The sequence below is a fragment of the Triticum dicoccoides genome, chromosome 3A, assembly GCF_002162155.2.
Source record: "Triticum dicoccoides isolate Atlit2015 ecotype Zavitan chromosome 3A, WEW_v2.0, whole genome shotgun sequence".
Taxonomy (NCBI): Eukaryota; Viridiplantae; Streptophyta; class Magnoliopsida; order Poales; family Poaceae; genus Triticum; species Triticum dicoccoides.
In genome coordinates, this window is record NC_041384.1 from 12,432,490 (window position 1) to 12,449,832 (window position 17,343).

The following is a 17,343-nucleotide window of genomic DNA, read 5'->3' on the forward strand; positions in this document are numbered from 1 at the left end:
CATAAGAAAGCGCAGACAAAGCAAACCGCACTACTAGAGCCTTTAAAACAAGTAGCACAAAAGAGATGACGGAACACATCGTGTGCGGACGGACCGACAATGAAAATGCAACAAGCTGCAGCAGTATCGCACAGGAACACAACACACATCTTAATGGGCGAAAAGAAAAACAATTTGATTAACCACGCAAAGGGCATCAAAACCTCCCTAAACAAAGCAAGTTACGAATCTTCAAGCGACGAAACGGACGACCAGCAAGTGCGTGGAAATTTTGCACAACAAAAAGGCTAAACGTCAAACATATATTTTTAAAACATGTTTTTGGAAATTTCTTTATTCAAACAAAAATGTTCTTTTATGTCTACTTTTTTTTGCATATATAGCTGTAGATTTTTTGTATACACCAGGAACATTTGTTATACACATTTAAATTTTTGTAAAGACATGATTAACATTTTTTCCCCATATATGTTGTCATGTCTACTTTGTTCCATACAGATTGTACAAGTTTCGTATACATTAGAAATAGTTTTCTATACACATTTAATATTTTTCGAATGGGTTGTCATTTTTTAAATTCTTTAAGTAAATTATTAAGAAAAAATAAAAATGAAGCAAAAATGGGGAAAAATAAAGCGCTCAAGGCCTCTGATCCCCGCTGGGCCAGCCATTTGGGTAGCTGTTTGTAGCGAGGCTGCCCGACATCTCGCTTTTATCACCAAATAGAATATTTCCTGTCAATATCTCGCTTTTAGCGAGTTGTATCATCGCGTCGCCCATATTGGACAGACCCACTAAAATAGCATCCTGCGGCTAGGTGCAGAGCCCCTTTAATTTTTCTTTTGAAGTGTTAATTTAGTGTGTGTAGTAGAATAGCTAAGTAGTGATCTCTTGTACATGAGTATGCAAAAATGTGTATGTGTATGTGACCTTCTGTTAGAAATGTAATTAGATAAAATTATAATTTCCACACCTTGACTCCGAAAACAACATAGAATTAACCTAAACTATTTTTCACGTGAACCTAAATAATATGAAAATCTTAATCTATACAAAAATAAATGTGCATATGTCTTTTGGTGCGAAAAGGTAAAATTAAAAGGATGTACCATGCCTCATAGAAAAATGTTCAGGTACACAAAGAAAATGTTGCATGATTCAATAAGAGTGTCCTCTAGATCACGAATATATTGCGAGGAAGAAATGTTCATAGAATTGTGCATTTGAATCATTTTTTTGTGTAATAAATTTTTCTGTATTCAAAAATTGTTTATTGTCTATTAAAATAATTTCATGTGTATGTGGAAAATGTTCATGGAACATTACAAAAATAGTAGTCATCTACTGAACAAAGGATGATGATGAACTAAAGTTTTTACTACTTATTTGAAACAAAGTCATCATGTGTTCAAAAAATGTTCATTTAACTAAAAGAAGTGTTTACATTTTTTCCCTAAATGTCCATACTGTACAAGTGTTAACACATTCTGAAAAAATATCCATAAAAGTAAGTTCACATATTCTCAAAAAAATGTGTATAAATTTTGAAACATATGAGCATTATTAAATAATTTATATTTAATTTGAAATATTGAAACCACAAATATGAATGGAAAAGAAACGGAAAAACAAAACCCAAAATGAGACACAAATATATAATCCAGATATTCAAACAATGAACATTCTTAAATCCAGAATGAATAATTTTGAGATATGTAGTGAACACTTTTCTGAATATGTTTTGAATACATTTGAAAATTGTAAACAGCACTTGAACTTTTTTAAATAGCCAATGAAACTGTTTAATATATCCTATAAATATGTTTTAAAAACACTATAAAAATTACTGGAAGACAAAAGGAAAAGCAAAATGATAAAAAAATATTTAACAAAAATAATAGGACAGGGAAACCGAAATGAAAAGGAAAACAAATAAAAATAAAAGAACAGAACAGAAAAATGACGAAAGACCTGATGCTAGAGCAAGTTATGGATGGTAAAATAATCATATCAACTACACCCGAGGTGAGCGTACACATGGAAAAGAAAATATTGCTGGATAGTGGGCTGCGGCCCACAGGCGAATTAATGAAGGCGGGAGAGAATTCAGACTTGCCCTAGGCGATATATAGCCTGATCCATAGCCTTTTCCACGGATCAATCAAGATGAATACTGATAGACAATTAAACAAAAAGGAGAAGAGTATTGGTCGTCAATCAAACGAAACAAATATGTGCTAATTGTACAAATTCTGTCTGAAAAGTCCCAATATTACAAGTTCAGATAAAGAAACAAAATTAACCATAACTAAAATCATTTGGGAGGCACAAGGGAGGTATCAGCGGCCGGCGACAGTGGCCGGCGACTAACACGATGGTGGTGCCGGTTCCGGCGTGGATTCCAATTTGACGACTATCGAGGAAGGCACAAAGAGAAAACTTAGGGGCTGATGGATGAATGGGTAGGGAACTTGGAACCTGCGTGAGTTTTTTCTTACAGTTTTTCCACTGGTTCTTGTCTTTCTTCTTCCAGTTTTTCCGATGTTTTTCTTCTTTTGTTTCTCTTATTAGTTTTTTCTCTTTTATTTGGTTTTAGTTTTTCTGTTCATCTCTTTTCTTTCCTATGTTTTTCTGTACATGAACTACTTGCAAACATGTGATGAACATTTTAACATATACATGATGAGTTGTTTTATAAAAATACGTGAGGAATTTCTTACAAATCCTTAATAATCATTTTTATAAATATGCGATGAATTTTTTAAAATACATGATGATCATTTTTCATATATGTGAAGATTTTTTCTACATACATGATAAACATATTATATATGAAATCAATATTTCATAAGCAAAGGTGAATTCTTGGTCTAGAGACATGCCTAAAAGATGAATTCTTGGTCTAGTTTGAAATTATATGAAATGTTATCGCAAGGTCAAGTGCCCACACTCTCCTTAGGACGGTTGGTAAATTACTTTACTTTCTAGACACGTATGAGTAAGAAGGATGCCTAGTTGGAGGGTGCTGCCTTGCAGGTGTATTCAGACCAAGCCAACGAAAGATAGTGTCACACATAGACAGACTGAGTGTGCTATGACACAGCAAGCTATCACCCTAGTATAAGCTAGCTCTTCATAGATTAGATCTACAGTACTGTGATCATCTTGCTTATCAACAAAGATACACAGGCAGAACATATAAATCCTAAACCCGCAAAAAAAAAGAACATATATTTTCTACCCAATCAGGCCTGTTGTATTACCTTCATCATCAATGCGATTTTTTTGGACACCACTCATCACTCTACCTTTAGAGGGCGACGGCGCATTAGGCTGGCATAGTGGGAGTAACTTAGACTAGTAACATACATATGTTAGTAGTCTATATTACTACCTCTATAGTGCATAGTATTATAGATTATATCATACGTAGTGTCATTTATTGCCATGCATGACACATAGTAGCACCATATTTATTATGTTACGGTATCTACCTATATTACTATAGCCATCTTTTTTTTCTTTAATTGTCTGCCACATAAGCATGTTTGTGAGTCCCAAGTACATGATACTACTTAGGCTAGTCATAGTGGGAGTAACTTAGGTAGTAACATAGCGCACCTCGAGAATTTTTTGCTTATGTGGCAAGTAGTTAATGAGAAGTAGTAACATAATATGTTACTGTAACATAGCGCTTTCCAAGACAACATTAGTCTACAAGCTATTAAATGAGGCCACATATGACACTAGTACTATGTTACTTTGCACTATGAAGGTAGTAACTTAGACTAGTGTAAGTTACTCCCCACTATGACCAGCCTTAGAGCAAGTAGTATAATAAAGCTGAGTCAGCGGGCTATGAGGAATAAACTAGTATATTTCTGCTTAGTTGGAGGAAAGAGAAGAGGAGAGAGAAGGTACGCGAGCTCTTCGGCTAGTCGTAATGGTAGTATCATAGCTACTTCCTCCGTCGCGGTTTACAAGGCACAGTTAAATTTGCGTGCGTTTCCACAATAGACAAGGTTTAGGGCACATTGCATTTATTTCTAGTAGCTAATTAGTACTCCGATATACTATATCTATATGCATGCGTAGTGTGAATGCTATTTTTTAGCCCATCCCACAACCAATAGATAACCACCTAGGTCCGAGAGAATTTCCAAGCGCGCCTTCTAAACCGTGACGGAGGTAGTAGTATCATGCATGCCAATTAGGCAATTTTGTCGAGGTGTCATAGCATTAAATGAAGAAAAAAGATGATGTACTACCTCCGTCACGGTTTAGAAGGCGCGCTTAGAAATTCTCTAGGACCTAGGTGGTTATCTATTGGTTGTGAGATGGGCTAAAAAATATCATTTACATTACGCATGCATATAGAAGTAGTATATCGGAGTACTAATTAGCTACTAGAAATAAATGCAATGCGCCCTAAACCTTGTCTATTGTGGAAACGCACGCAAATTGAAATGTGCCTTCTAAGGCCCTCTTTGATTTGCAGGATTTTCAAAACACGGGAATAGAGAAAATACAGAATTTGAGTGGCATGTCCACTTGAATCCTATAGGATTAACATAGAGTGTTTGATGCTATAGAAAAAACAAAGGATTGAAAAAAGAGGTTGAAGTGAATGCTAGATTTCCAATGAAATGGTAGTACACTTGATTCCATAGGAAAAAAATCCTATAGGATTCAATCCTATGAATCAAACGACAAACGTAGGAAAAAATCCTAGGGATTCTGACCCTCCAAAAGTCCCACGGAATTCCTTTGAATCAAAGGAGCCCTAAACTGTGACGGAGGGAGTAGTATCATATCATGATACCGTATCATAATAAATGCTATGCTACTTTATGTCATGCATAATAATAAATAAAGTACTACATGATACTAATATATGATACTATGCATTAGGGAGATAGTATCATACACTAGTATTATATGCATGATACTACTATATGATACTCCTCATTACAACCAGCCTTCGTGAAGAGCCAGCTCTAGCACAGGCTCCTAGACACTTTGTGAAAATTAAAGATGGGTCACATAATAAAAAAGTAGTATCTTTTTTTGTTCTATTATTGTACATGTTAGCTATAAGATAGGCTTAAATGACATGGCATTGTCTTATAGGCAGCAGCCGGCTATACTATTAACCATGCTCTTATGTTACCCCACTATGATCAGCCTTAGTCGTCAACACACTGATTATGAAAACACTCACAACCTTCAACACAGACACAAAAGCAACAACATTACTATAATTATTCCCTTCTTTGGCGAGGAAACATTATAATTAATCTTGATCACGCACGACATAAGAATTGTTGATCACCGGTTCCATCCGAAAATGCAACCCAAAAGACATGCATCGCATTACATAGCAGTTCGTAACCTGACATTTTCTGATTGTACTAGCTACCAGTACCATGGATCTTTCTTATAAGAGAAGGCTATAAAATGAGACTTGGCGGCGTCGATGGATCAGAGCTTGTCAATGCGAACACCGAGGAAGAGGTCTTCGCTCTCGCTCCCAAAATCCGGTGGCACCAGCAGGCACACCGGCGGCCCTCCACCGGGAAGACTGCCGCCGCTGCTGCTGCTCGGCACCGTGGACTGACGACGAAACAATTTTTCCTCCGTGTTGCTCGCAACCTCAGCCCATACCGTGGACCTGAAGCGGGGCGCCGCCGCCGCCGTGCCCTCCCGCACGCACACCACCGTGACAGCGGTGGCCTCGCCGAAATCGGAGAGGGTCACGAGGAACAGGCGCGGGTCGTTCCGCTCGACGAGGAGGTGCGTGCCGCCGCCGCGCCACGGCGCCGGCACGGCGATCCTGAACGGGCTCCCGTAGCCGACCTCCGTGACGGGCCAGGAGTGGGCGGCGGTGATGTGGTCGAGGAGGGCCGGCGGGGAGGCCCACATGCTGCAGCCGTGGCCCGGGCAGTGGCAGGGCGCGAAGGCGCACTGCAGCGCGTGGTCGGCGGCCTCGTGGTACATGAGCTTCCTCCCGCAGCCGTCGGCCCTGTAGCAGCACGGCAGCCGCACGGCGGACAGCGCGTCGTCCATGAAGGGGAAGGGGCTGTAAGCCGCCGGCGGGTCGCACGCCGTGCAGCGGTCGCCATGGCACCTGCCGCACACCCTGTGGCCGCCCTCGCACTGCACGCAACCACTCACAAATCAAGCTATTGGTTCATGACAGCGATAGTGATGGAGAAGAATCACAAACTAGCTAGGCATCCATTACCTGGTGCACGGGAGGCCTGAGGGGAAGTTGGCATGCAAAGCAGAGATAGAAGAGTGGGTTCACCTCCGCGGCCACCCATGGAACCTGCATGGCTTCCTCCACCGCCAACAGCGCACCTTCATCGCCTTGGCTCTCCCTCGTCTCCGCCCGTTCATGCTTCACCGCCATGGGCTCCTTCTGCAACCTCGATTTCTTGATGCTCGGCTCGCCGCCGTTCTCCATGGTTGGCGCACTCACCTGCAAGGTGGAAGACAAAGCAGAATATGGAGCACGGCTCAACTTATGCACGCAGTAGTACTGGAAGGCAGAGGGGTAGACGAGGAAGATGTGATGTGTGAACACGGTAGAAAACACTTCGTGGGGACTTGATTGCCCCAGACAATTACAATTACAATGCGCGTGCACCGGCGCTGATCAGCCAGCCCATCCAGTCGTCGGCAATAACTAGCGCGAAGCTCCAAATGCAGGCTTAACTCTTGTGAGCACACCACACTCCATGCGGATTCACTTCAAATACTACAAGGCTGCCTCTACTTTGAGCCTATATCTGTGCTAAAAACACGGGTCATATACTCCCTCCGTTCCTAAATATTTGTCTTTATAGAGATTTCAAATGGTCACCACTCGTATTTAAGAAAAATAAACCATTAGATTCATATGCAAAATTACATGGTGCACAAAATATATACTTCGGAGGCATATACAAGACATACAAATTGAAGAGATCGTTTCCATGTACAAACTGCCGTTGGCAACCTTTCCAAATGGCTAGCCAACCACCGGTATGAGCGCGTGACGCGCCCATGACATCAAACCAAGGAATATTTGTGAAGGGGACCCGACCGAATTTGAGGTGTTGCAACCCCTAAGCCCTATTCCAAAGAGTTTGCACTATGAAAAGGAGAGGGAGGACTCCTGCGCCAGAGGATCCTGTTCTGCTTCGCTCCACCCGCCAAGTTCCTCATCTAGAGCCAACATCACCACCACCACCATAGCAATTTCTCCATATTTTTATTCGTGTACTCAAGATTCCTTCATGGCCGAAGAGATGATAAGACGGTTTATTCATTCATCTTAATGAAACCATTTCGCGGTGCCTCTTGTGCACGATCTAACCACGATGTGTGTTTAGTCCTCACATCCCACATGTGTGCTTCATATGGAATCCATGATATGTTTATGTTATATTATGTTTATGGTATGAGTTGGTATTTTTGTCTCTTCTTAATCCTATGATGTTGATACCCAATGCACCGAATGTGCACCAAAGAGGAGGCACATTGCAGGGCGCATGAAAGGCTACATCAAAAACTGGTGACAATAGGGATTAGTATGATAGTCCAATAAAATTCATTTGGGGGAGGGGGGATGACGCGGTCACAAATACGCGTGACTCCAAGCTTTGGTGCAGGTGAGGGGGTGTTGGGTTGCAAGGGACTATACTTTTTTTAGTCCCGGGGACTAAAGAGAAAAGACCCTCTAGTAGAGTCTTTTTCTAGTCCCTTAAGAAAAAGTCCCTCATATTTGGTTACATATGGACTAAAAGGGACTTTGTCTAGTCTAGTCCATGTAAACAAACAGGGTCCCAAGGGTCCACGTGACTCCGAGTTTGGAAAAGGTGAGCAGTATCCAGGCATCAAGGATCTGTGTGGGTCCGAGCTTGTGCGACGAACATCGTGACATCGGAGATTTGAGTGACTTCCGAGTTGGCAAAGGCATGCGGCGTCGAGGATCACTGTAACTCCAAGCTAGCAAAGGCAAGGGGCGCCGTGACATCGATGAGCCTTTCACCTTTTGCAGGCAATGCTCTTTACATTACTTGTGTTTTACTTCGCCCAGAACTTTGTTGAGGATTTAGCATCATCAATTCACCGCTTTATACTTGGTGAGGATTTACCACTGTAGATTGCAATGTTGTTATAGTGAAAACAAAAGGTGATTCGTCGGCCTTATAGGGAAGGTTGGCGTACATGGCTAATATTGACACACCAATGTTTTTTTTCTAATATGTTCAATCATCTTGACGGAGCACCGCCTATTCGTACGTTATGAAGGTGTCGAGGGAGGTTTGTCATAGAGTCAAGCCGTTCTCAGATTACTTCAACACCCTGTACAAACTTCTCTTCCTCGACGCCAATCCAGGTTGTTCTCTATTATTTGGACTCAACTATTTTAATTAATCATACAACGTCTATCCAAACATGGATAGTCAACAAAAGTTTGATGGTACGATTAATTATTCTCACAACACTAACTTTTCTAGTATCGATATCTCTATTTGGGTTAACCCGTCAGATGTTTTTTAATAATAATAAATTATTATAATAGATACGCTATTTGAGTAAAGATAACAACATATTTTAAACCGGCAAAAAAACCAACATATTTTTTAAAAAAAAATTTACTAAAAAATAGTAACTTAACTATGTGTTATGCTATTTCGCAAAAAAAAAAGTGTGTTATGCTTGAATGTTGGAGTATGCATGTGAATTGTGAGACTCTTGGGAGAAGAGAGGGCATCATGATGGCGTGGGGAAAAAGCAAATCAATCAGCTGTCTCGGGTGGCAAAACTTCAATATATTTTTTCAAAAATTCAGATTTGACCAACCATTAATACCCATTATACTTGTATATGTTCCTAAAACGTCTAGACTCCTCTTTCCTAGAGCACGGCCGCCTCCTCTTCTTCCCACATGACCGCATATATTCTCCCCGTCCTCTTCCGCTAGACCGTACTGGCCGGACGGACGAAGCAGGCAAGCCAGATTTTAGTCCGGGAGGAGGTGGAGAGAGTAAGCTTTCCTGCATCTCATCTGTTGCTGATTTGTTCTTGTTAGATGATTTCTTTGAGACTAAACCTGCATCCTTTCTTTAGTAATCCCATTCTACCATTCAATTTAAGTTAACCTATCCTATATATGACTCGGATCAGATTTGAAACTCTCTGAATTTATTTCATTTGTGTATGGCAATCACGATATTTTTTTGCTTTTGCGTAAAGTGTATAGCAAGAAGTTGACAGCCGCATTTACACAGTAAAATTGATCGGACATGTCGGAACCAAACTAGGGCCTAGCATTCGCGGAATCAAACATTTTTAGAATCTAGAGACTAAATTATGAGAATGTTTGTCATTCGCCGTATGAAAATCGTGTCAATGGATTTGTCGTCAATGGTTCATGCTGTTCTTATATGTTCTTTTGCACCAAGAGATTTCGCGGTAGAAGCTAAGTTAGATATAGTATGTGCTTAGTTGCTTACCTTTAATATGCTATGCATTAATATCTTGATTCATTACTCACACATTTTCTACCTATTTCAGCTGCACAATGACAATAATAGACTTCATAGACGTGATTGATGATATCATTGACTTGAGCAGCGATGGGGAGAATGTTGAACAGGATGAAATCCCAGCTCAGCCCCCGGCGACGATGCTTGATAGGCAGGAGGTGTTTGTCGAAGCTGGTGATGGAAGGCAAGAGGCTGACGAGTCCGGAAATACTATCCAAGCTACCACATGGTCCATGTTTAGGGAGAAAGGGCCTCTTGATACAACTGCAAACCAGAATTGCGCTTCAATGACAGTATCACTCCCAAGTAACTACATTCGTTCTTCGCTATCCCATCTTATGTTAAAAAACCTTGTGTGCTTATCATGAAAATAGTACACATATCAAACAACCATTGCAATGCCAATCCCGGTTTTCAATTAACAGTGACACCATGATGTAGAGATAAAAAGTTGTTACATCGCTGCAGGCCCTGCTTCAGCGGCTTGGGAGGCTCATCCCTCATCACAGCCGGACCACACTGAAGAAGGGTCCTCTACTCGGTCCAGAAATACTATAATAGATACCACTGCAACACCGTCCTCGGTTGCAGAAAAAGGGCCTCTTGATGCCACTGCAACACGGAATTTTCCTCTAACATCAGTGACATTCCCAAGTAATTACACTCTTCTCTACCACACTATTTGTTAACTTGTGTGCTTATCATGAAAATGTTCCAAATCAACCAATCATTGCAACATCGATCCCTCTTTTGAATTAACAAAGACAGCCTGATAGAGATAAGTGGTTATCGCTGCAGGTGCCACTTTCACGACTCCAAAGGGTCTGACACATGAAGGAGATAATGGAAGGCTGCTGAGGATGTATGGGAGACGTCCTAGGAAGAAGAAGAACTACCATACCGAAACCCCTAGGAGAAGTCCTAGGTTCGAAGATAAGCTGGGAGTCGATCGGAAGCTGTTGTAAATCCTGGTGTGTAATAAAAGGCTGCTGTAGAGCTGGGAGTCGATCGCAAAAGGCCCCGCATGCTAGAGCCAGCAGAAGAATCAACTGCCTCACCAAGCAATGCAGAATTTTCAAAAACCTGCTCGCCTGCACCCCCAACTAGCGTAATAAAATCTCTCTCTGCTGCTTCCAGTTAAATGTCACAAAAAGATTGCGAACCTGTTTTGAATGCGCATTATCAGGTGGTATTTTAAATAAATTTGGGAAATGCACTCAGTTTTTGCAGTTTGGGACTTGAGAAACTACGTAGTAGCTGCAATGTAACCAACAGGTTGGATGTTGGACTGAATTTGTGAGGCCCACAACATTGTGAAAAAAAATCAAAAATAATCTTATGGTTTGGTGTGTGAAAGCTACATTTCACTTGTGTTCACAGTTGAATTACAAAATAAATCGAAGCTTATATCTGACGCTATGCTGGACACGACTGTTGTTGATCTTTGTTTTCCTTCAAAAAGGGGATACCCTGGGCCTCTATATTATGTGATGCACACCACCATTTTATTAAACATAAAAGCTGCAAATCACGGAGTACCAAAAGGTTTACATCAAAACACACCAGGATTTATGTGATCCATGAATATAAACTTTGAAAGAAGCATGATCCTCTGTCCCCAGTTTGATACACAATAACACACAACTTGACCCATCTCCGAGAGGGGGAAAAACTCTTTGAAATGTGACTTTATCCAGATTGTCATCTTCGGTTTGAACTTGAAGGTTCTTTTGAGCATCAGGTCCAGCTTGCTCACAGAAAAAAGGGACAGAATGATCTTAGATACAAAAGTGAAAAAAATGATGCAGGTTTTTGAGAAGGATACATTTACATAATCTTCTCATGCCAATCGGAAAAATGGATTTATAGAAGCTCCCTTCACGTGAACATAACATTGAAGAATCTGCACACGAACAATACGATTCACAAAATGTATAATTTGCCATACATACTCTGCTGCAGGTTATAAAGAGCAGAATAAATTCTAGTGGAGGATCTCCAGATTAACTTCAATTTGTTGCTCTTCACTCAGATCAAATACAAACCAGTAGCTGCATTACTAGTACTACTATCTAGGCCATTTGTTCAGAATAAAGAGTGAAGCATTCCTACCCTCGCTTAGCTACATATTACTGCTACCGTACCATTGCTTGGCTGCATTACTACTAAGTCTAACTGATCTAGTACTGATATTGCGTAAACAGCTTAACCATCAGATGCCAGAATAATCATACATTCATACTAAGTGTCATACTAATCATCTTGATCGATTAAGTTGATTAGCTTGCACATGTGTGGTTTAGCCTCCAGTCAAACATTCACACTAATCATCTAACTTAGCTGCACTAATCATACTAATCATCCATAACATGAAGGAGATCAAGAACATACTTCACTGCATCCTCCTGGGCGCCCTGGCCTGCGGTGTAGTAGTTGACTTGGTAGCGACGGCGGCAGGTGGGATCAGATCGATCCGGACGCTGAGGGTGAGCGTGTCGCCGGAGAGCAGCTCCTGGGGCACCACCAAGAACATCCCCTGGCCCAACGCCGGTGCGCTCGTGGATAGCGCGTTGCTGATCACCGGCGAGGTCATGAGGACTAGGTCGTAGTCCTTGTCGCCGCCACGGCGCTCAATGGAGAGCTTGCACCAGAACCGGGGCCCCGTCTCAGCCTCGCCGTCCGGCCTGACGCACACCAGTGACACGGCAGTGCCCGGACCGAGCGGACGGAGGGAGACGAGGAACACGCCGCTGTCCTCCTCCCCGACGAGCAGGTGCCAGCCGTGCGACAGGGAGAAGTTCAGGCACCAAGACCGGCCATGGCGGACCGTGACGGCGGGGCGCTGGTGATCGGCGGCGAAGTGGTTGGCCAGCATTGCGCGGGAGCCCACGAAGGCGCATGCGGACTCCGGGCAGGTGCAGGGCGCGCACTGGCACATGCGCTGGTGGTCCGCGGCCTCGTGGAACACCACGTAGCGCTCGCAGCCGAACGCCTTGTAGGGGCACGGCACCTTGGCGGCGCCGACCACCTTGTCCAGCTGGCCGCAGTGGGTGTTGGTACGGCTGCAGACGGCGCGGTGCCCGGTGCGGCAGTAGTAGCACACTACGTGCCCTACGGCATCGCACTGCCGCAGTAAACGCAACAACACCCAAGCCATCAGCTCTCAGGTCTCGTTTCTCACTTGCAACTTTGCTTTAAGAAAAGGAGGATAACCTCCGACCTCTGCATTATTGTGATGCACATAACCATATATTTATTCAATTTCACTTGCTCTAGATGATAGATCGTCGACGGAAAAGATGACAAATGTCTTCCATCCACTTGTGCAAATAAAATAAATGTGTGATCTTCGCAAAATCTCAAAGAAATCCACTCCAAAAGTGAGATAGAAAGAAGTTCATTGGTCCTTTAAAAAAATTATGATTGCTCTAGGGTGAGAGGAGAGATCACCTTGAACACCGGGGGCTTGAGGGGGAGGAGGCAGCCCTGGCAGTGGAGGAGTGTCACGTCCATCCTCACGTCGATTTGCGTCGGTGCCATGGATTCCGGCGCCACCAACGCGTCCCCTGCTTTGCCTTCGTCTTGCATCGTCACCTCCCCTTTCTCTGACTCCGACTTCACCTCCTCGGCACTCGCCCTCTTGCCACGACTCTCCCCTTCCTTCATTGTTATTTCTGGTCGCAATGTGTGTTTTAGTGGGGAAATAATGGAAGAGAAGGGAGGGTGAGGACGGAAGAGGAAAACTGGGGCGGCCATTGCGGCAATGTTGGAGCCAGCATAGCATACCCCAAAAGGAAAGATAGCTGCCAATAATCTTATGCCGATAATGTTCGTTTTGACGGTTCAAAGAACTGATCTTTAATGTATCGCTATGTAGGTGGAGTTTTTATTTGGGATAATATAACTTTGGGTTCCAGTTCAGGGAACCGGATCCTCTAACATTGAGAAGGAATGTCACCGTGCTACAGTGTTAGGCTAGTGTAAAATGAAGAAGGAAAGTTAGGGACTGTTAGTAGATAATTAATAGGTTGTTTAGTGTTGGTATTTATTGTAAATATAAATAATTTAAATTTAATTTTATTTCACCATCAATTTGTTTGCATATAATTACTATAAATGTATACGGTAGATCATCAAATTGCAAATTAATTTAAATCATTTTAGACATAATCATATGAATAGAAAGAAGGAAAGTTAGAGTATTGTAGCTTCTCTAACATTCCTTCTTAATGTTAGAGGATCCGGTTCCCCAGTTCAGTACACCCCCTCTAATAAAATCAACGCTTGAGATTAAGATGTGCCTCTTCGGATGAGAGGGTATGATGGTACAGTTGACAAGTAATTATTGCTTTACAAAACTCACAATGTGGGATATGATCTTCCTAAATTTAACAGATGTAACGTGGCCTGACAAACTGCATTCTGGTCAGACTACATAGCAATACGAATTTAATAGTCATGGAACTTCAATGTATCCCAAAGTTATATGTTTGTGAACTTTAGCTGTGTGGTCTGGTGAATTATATGTTTGTGAACTATATTGTTCTGACCAGATTTAACACAATGTATTTGATGTAATTTGGGATAATATAACTTTAACGTGAGCTATATAACTTTGGAACTAACACAATGTATCTCATGTTTTCGCAGAAAAAAAGGGTACTCACCTGATGTTGAGTGAATTGATGCATGCTACCAAAATGCATCGTCCGTTAAGCTAAATTAAACCAAACTAGACTAAACCTTGCTAGTATTAAGGTCAGTAGAACCCTAGGCATAGCAGAATCATTTAGGAGGTGATCTTGTCGATGCGAACATGGAGGGACACCGTCCTGGACGGGCCAGCCCCGGCCAGCAGCTTGTGAGGCACCGTCAAGAAAGTCAGCTCCTCCACGGCGACGGTGCCGGGCTCCTTGCTGCTCGTCACCTGGATCTCCGCCCGGACCGTGTCGGTCCTGTCGTTGGCCGCCGCCGAAGGCCCGTTCGCCCACACTTTGGCCACGTAGTGCGGCGGCGGGGACGCCCCCGCCCTGATGCACACCACCGACAAGGCGATGGGCACGCCCAGGCCGAGCGAGCCGCCGACCACGAGGAACGCGCGGCCGTCTTCCTCCGCGAACAGCAGGCGCCGCGGCTCCGACACCGGCACCTCGAGCTGGAGCACCTTGCCGTACTGAACCGCGTGAACGGGCATGGAATGGACCGCGCTGAGGTGGTGGGGCAGGGCCGGCGGCGGGCCTTCGAAGCCGCAGCCGGACACCGGGCACCTGCAGGGCGCGAGCGGGCACGCGCTTTTGTGGTCGTCGAGCTTGTGGTAGGTGACCTGGCGGCCGCAGCCGTGGTGGTCGCACTTCATCCTGGCCGAGGAGACGAAGGCGTCCACAAAGGGGCAGCCGTGGAAGTCGCCGCCATGGTCGCACCTCTGGCACTGCTTCCAGGGGAGCTTCGCGACGCAGCTGCCGCAAGCGAGGTGCCCGCCTATGCACTAGACAGATCCAAGGAAGTAAGAAAAATACTAAAATCCGTGCGTGCAGCTGCTGCTAGATCCGATTCAGTTCATGGGATGTTGAGTAACCACCAACCAAAGAAATTGCTCTACTACACCAACCTGGAAGACGGGAGGCTTGAAAGGGGGAGGAGCAGATGGGGCAGTCAAGCATGTTGGCCTCAATCCTCACGGTGGCCTCCGTCCTCCTCATGCCGTGTTCCGACGCCTCCGCGATTGCGCCACCACCACCTCCTCTTCCTTGGGCTGCTGCATCATGCACAACGATTTCTTGCTTCACCGGGCCGTTGAGATTGGGCAGCTCCTTCTCCATGGCAGAACCAGCAGCCTGCGCTCGCCTGGAACAAACCTCTCTCTCTCCCTCTGGTGTCCCTGGCGAACGGCTGGAGAAGAGAAGACCAGAGGAGGAAGGGTGGGACTCTGGGAGGGACAGCATGCCAGCGCACGGCACAGTACAGAAGTAAGCAGCAGAGTTAATGTGACACCCAAAGGCCCTGTCCATGGGTTAGAGTTTTTTTTTACTGCAAATAGACTTTATTTCTCAAATAATAGACATGTCATTTACAAGCAGATAAGAAATAAAATCAGGGATCTCATCATCCCAAGAACTAGAAGATCTAGTAGTAAAAGAGTTCTTTGCTAATTCATCTGCCACCTGATTGGCCTCTCTATAGCAATGTCTGAAGGATATGGACGCAAAGTCCATCATAAGTTGTTTACACTATGTGATGATAGCTACCTCCGGGCCTAAATAATTATCAACTTGATTCAACGAGTCCACTGCGAACGAACAATCTGATTCAATTTCTATGTTGTTGCATTCAATGTGAGTTGCCAAGTATATCCCGTTTCTGATGGCAGTTAGCTCAGCTGAGTCAACTCCACTGATGTTTGGAACAAACCAACTTGCTGCAGCAATAAAATCACCCCGGTAGTCCCGAGCCATGGCACCACAAGCACCTGAAAGTGTTTCATACTGAAAGGAAGCATCAACATTTATCTTCACGATCCCATATCCTGGTTTCCTCCACATGTGGTCGTTCTTACGTATTGGTCCTTTGGGTATAGTTGACCTGAGGAAATTTGTCGCCAAAACCTTGATGGCTAGTGCAGTTTTTTCTGGCGTTTGGACTTTGACTTCCTTTACTATCTATCGGCGCTGCCACCATATATACCATGCTGCTACAACAGCAAGCTCCGCCGTTGGTACCTCCGCATCATTGCCCTGAAGCTTTGATAAAATTTCCATCGTAATAGATCCTGATCTGTCCTCGGCGACAGCTTTCCGTATGACTTGTAGCAAGCCCAGCCGGTCCCAGACATCCGTCGCTCGTCGGCACCTAAATAAGCAGTGTTGAATGTCTTCTGCTCCGACTAAACAAACTGGACATTGAGCTGAGCATGGGATGTGTCGGCTTGCTAATACACCAAAGCATGGGAGGGCGCCATGCAAAACTTTCCATGCAAAATGTTTTATCTTCCCTGGTATTTTCAGCTTCCACATATCCTTCCAAACTGAGTTTATATTTTCTGTACCTTGCCCATTAGCTCACACCCACTGTGCCCCATGTTGATGTTCAAACTCCTAATGATAAGCCTAGAGTTAATTTGAGTTAATTTGGACTCAACTAACCCAAAAGTATCCAAACAGGAGGGTTAGCTTGGGTTAGATGCATCTAAACCATCCAAAAAAACTAACCCACTCAAGAGGTGTTTATTTGGATTAGTTCTTCTCGGGACCACTAAAAACATCTTTTTTCTCTTGCTCTTCCCGTAGCAGAATCCTCTTCACTTCCTCGAAGCTTCTCGTCCTCTCCCTCCCTCCCTCTCACACCACCCGTGAAGGCGTCTCGCCGTATCCGTGCTCCATCTAACTCTGCCATCCAAACACCTCTTTGGTTAGAGTTAGTTCAGGGTTAGTTCAGAGTTACAATCTAACTCTAACCTCTAACTAAGTTAGTGTATCCAAACAGGGCCAAAGTTGCAACAGTCAAAGAGCAAAACGAACCACCATAAATTTGGTGTAGCTTGCTTCGTCCTTGGCAGGTGGGGAAGAGTACTACAGTGAACAGACTAAGGCCTCCTTTAATTCATAGGGTAGGGAAATCATAAGAATAGAAAAGTCATAGGAAATGAGATGAGATGCATCTCAAATCCTATGAGTAGGAATAGGAAAGAAGATGCCCTTTGATTTACTTCATAGGATTTTTTCCATTGAGTCTAGCCTAATATTTATTTTTCTATGAAATGTGGAGGATAGAAAGAATTCCTCCATACGAATAGGATTCCATTCCTACA

General features: G+C 43.6%; 1 protein-coding gene and 1 pseudogene across 1 annotated transcript; both read right to left on the reverse strand.

Annotated features, from left to right (window-relative positions):
• Nucleotides 1–11,931: 11,931 nt before the first annotated feature.
• On the reverse strand, nucleotides 11,932–13,205 carry LOC119270949 (E3 ubiquitin-protein ligase SINA-like 10). The gene is made up of 2 exons (XM_037552946.1): nucleotides 12,990–13,205; nucleotides 11,932–12,663 (listed from the first exon to the last, which is right to left on the reverse strand). The coding sequence occupies exons 1-2, from the start codon at nucleotides 13,203–13,205 to the stop codon at nucleotides 11,932–11,934; spliced, it is 948 nt and encodes a 315-aa protein (XP_037408843.1).
• A 1,123-nt stretch (nucleotides 13,206–14,328) lies between these two features.
• LOC119270950 lies at nucleotides 14,329–15,395 on the reverse strand (annotated as a pseudogene).
• Between the last annotated feature and the right edge of the window lie 1,948 nt (nucleotides 15,396–17,343).

Coding starts and splice junctions, on each gene's coding strand:
- LOC119270949 (XM_037552946.1), bottom strand. CDS start 13,205: ATGAAGGAAGGGGAGAGTCGTGGCAAGAGGGCGAGTGCCGAGGAGGTG. Junction 12,664..12,989: donor TCAAGCCCCCGGTGTTCAAG/GTGATCTCTCCT, acceptor TTACTGCGGCAG/TGCGATGCCGTAGGGCACGT.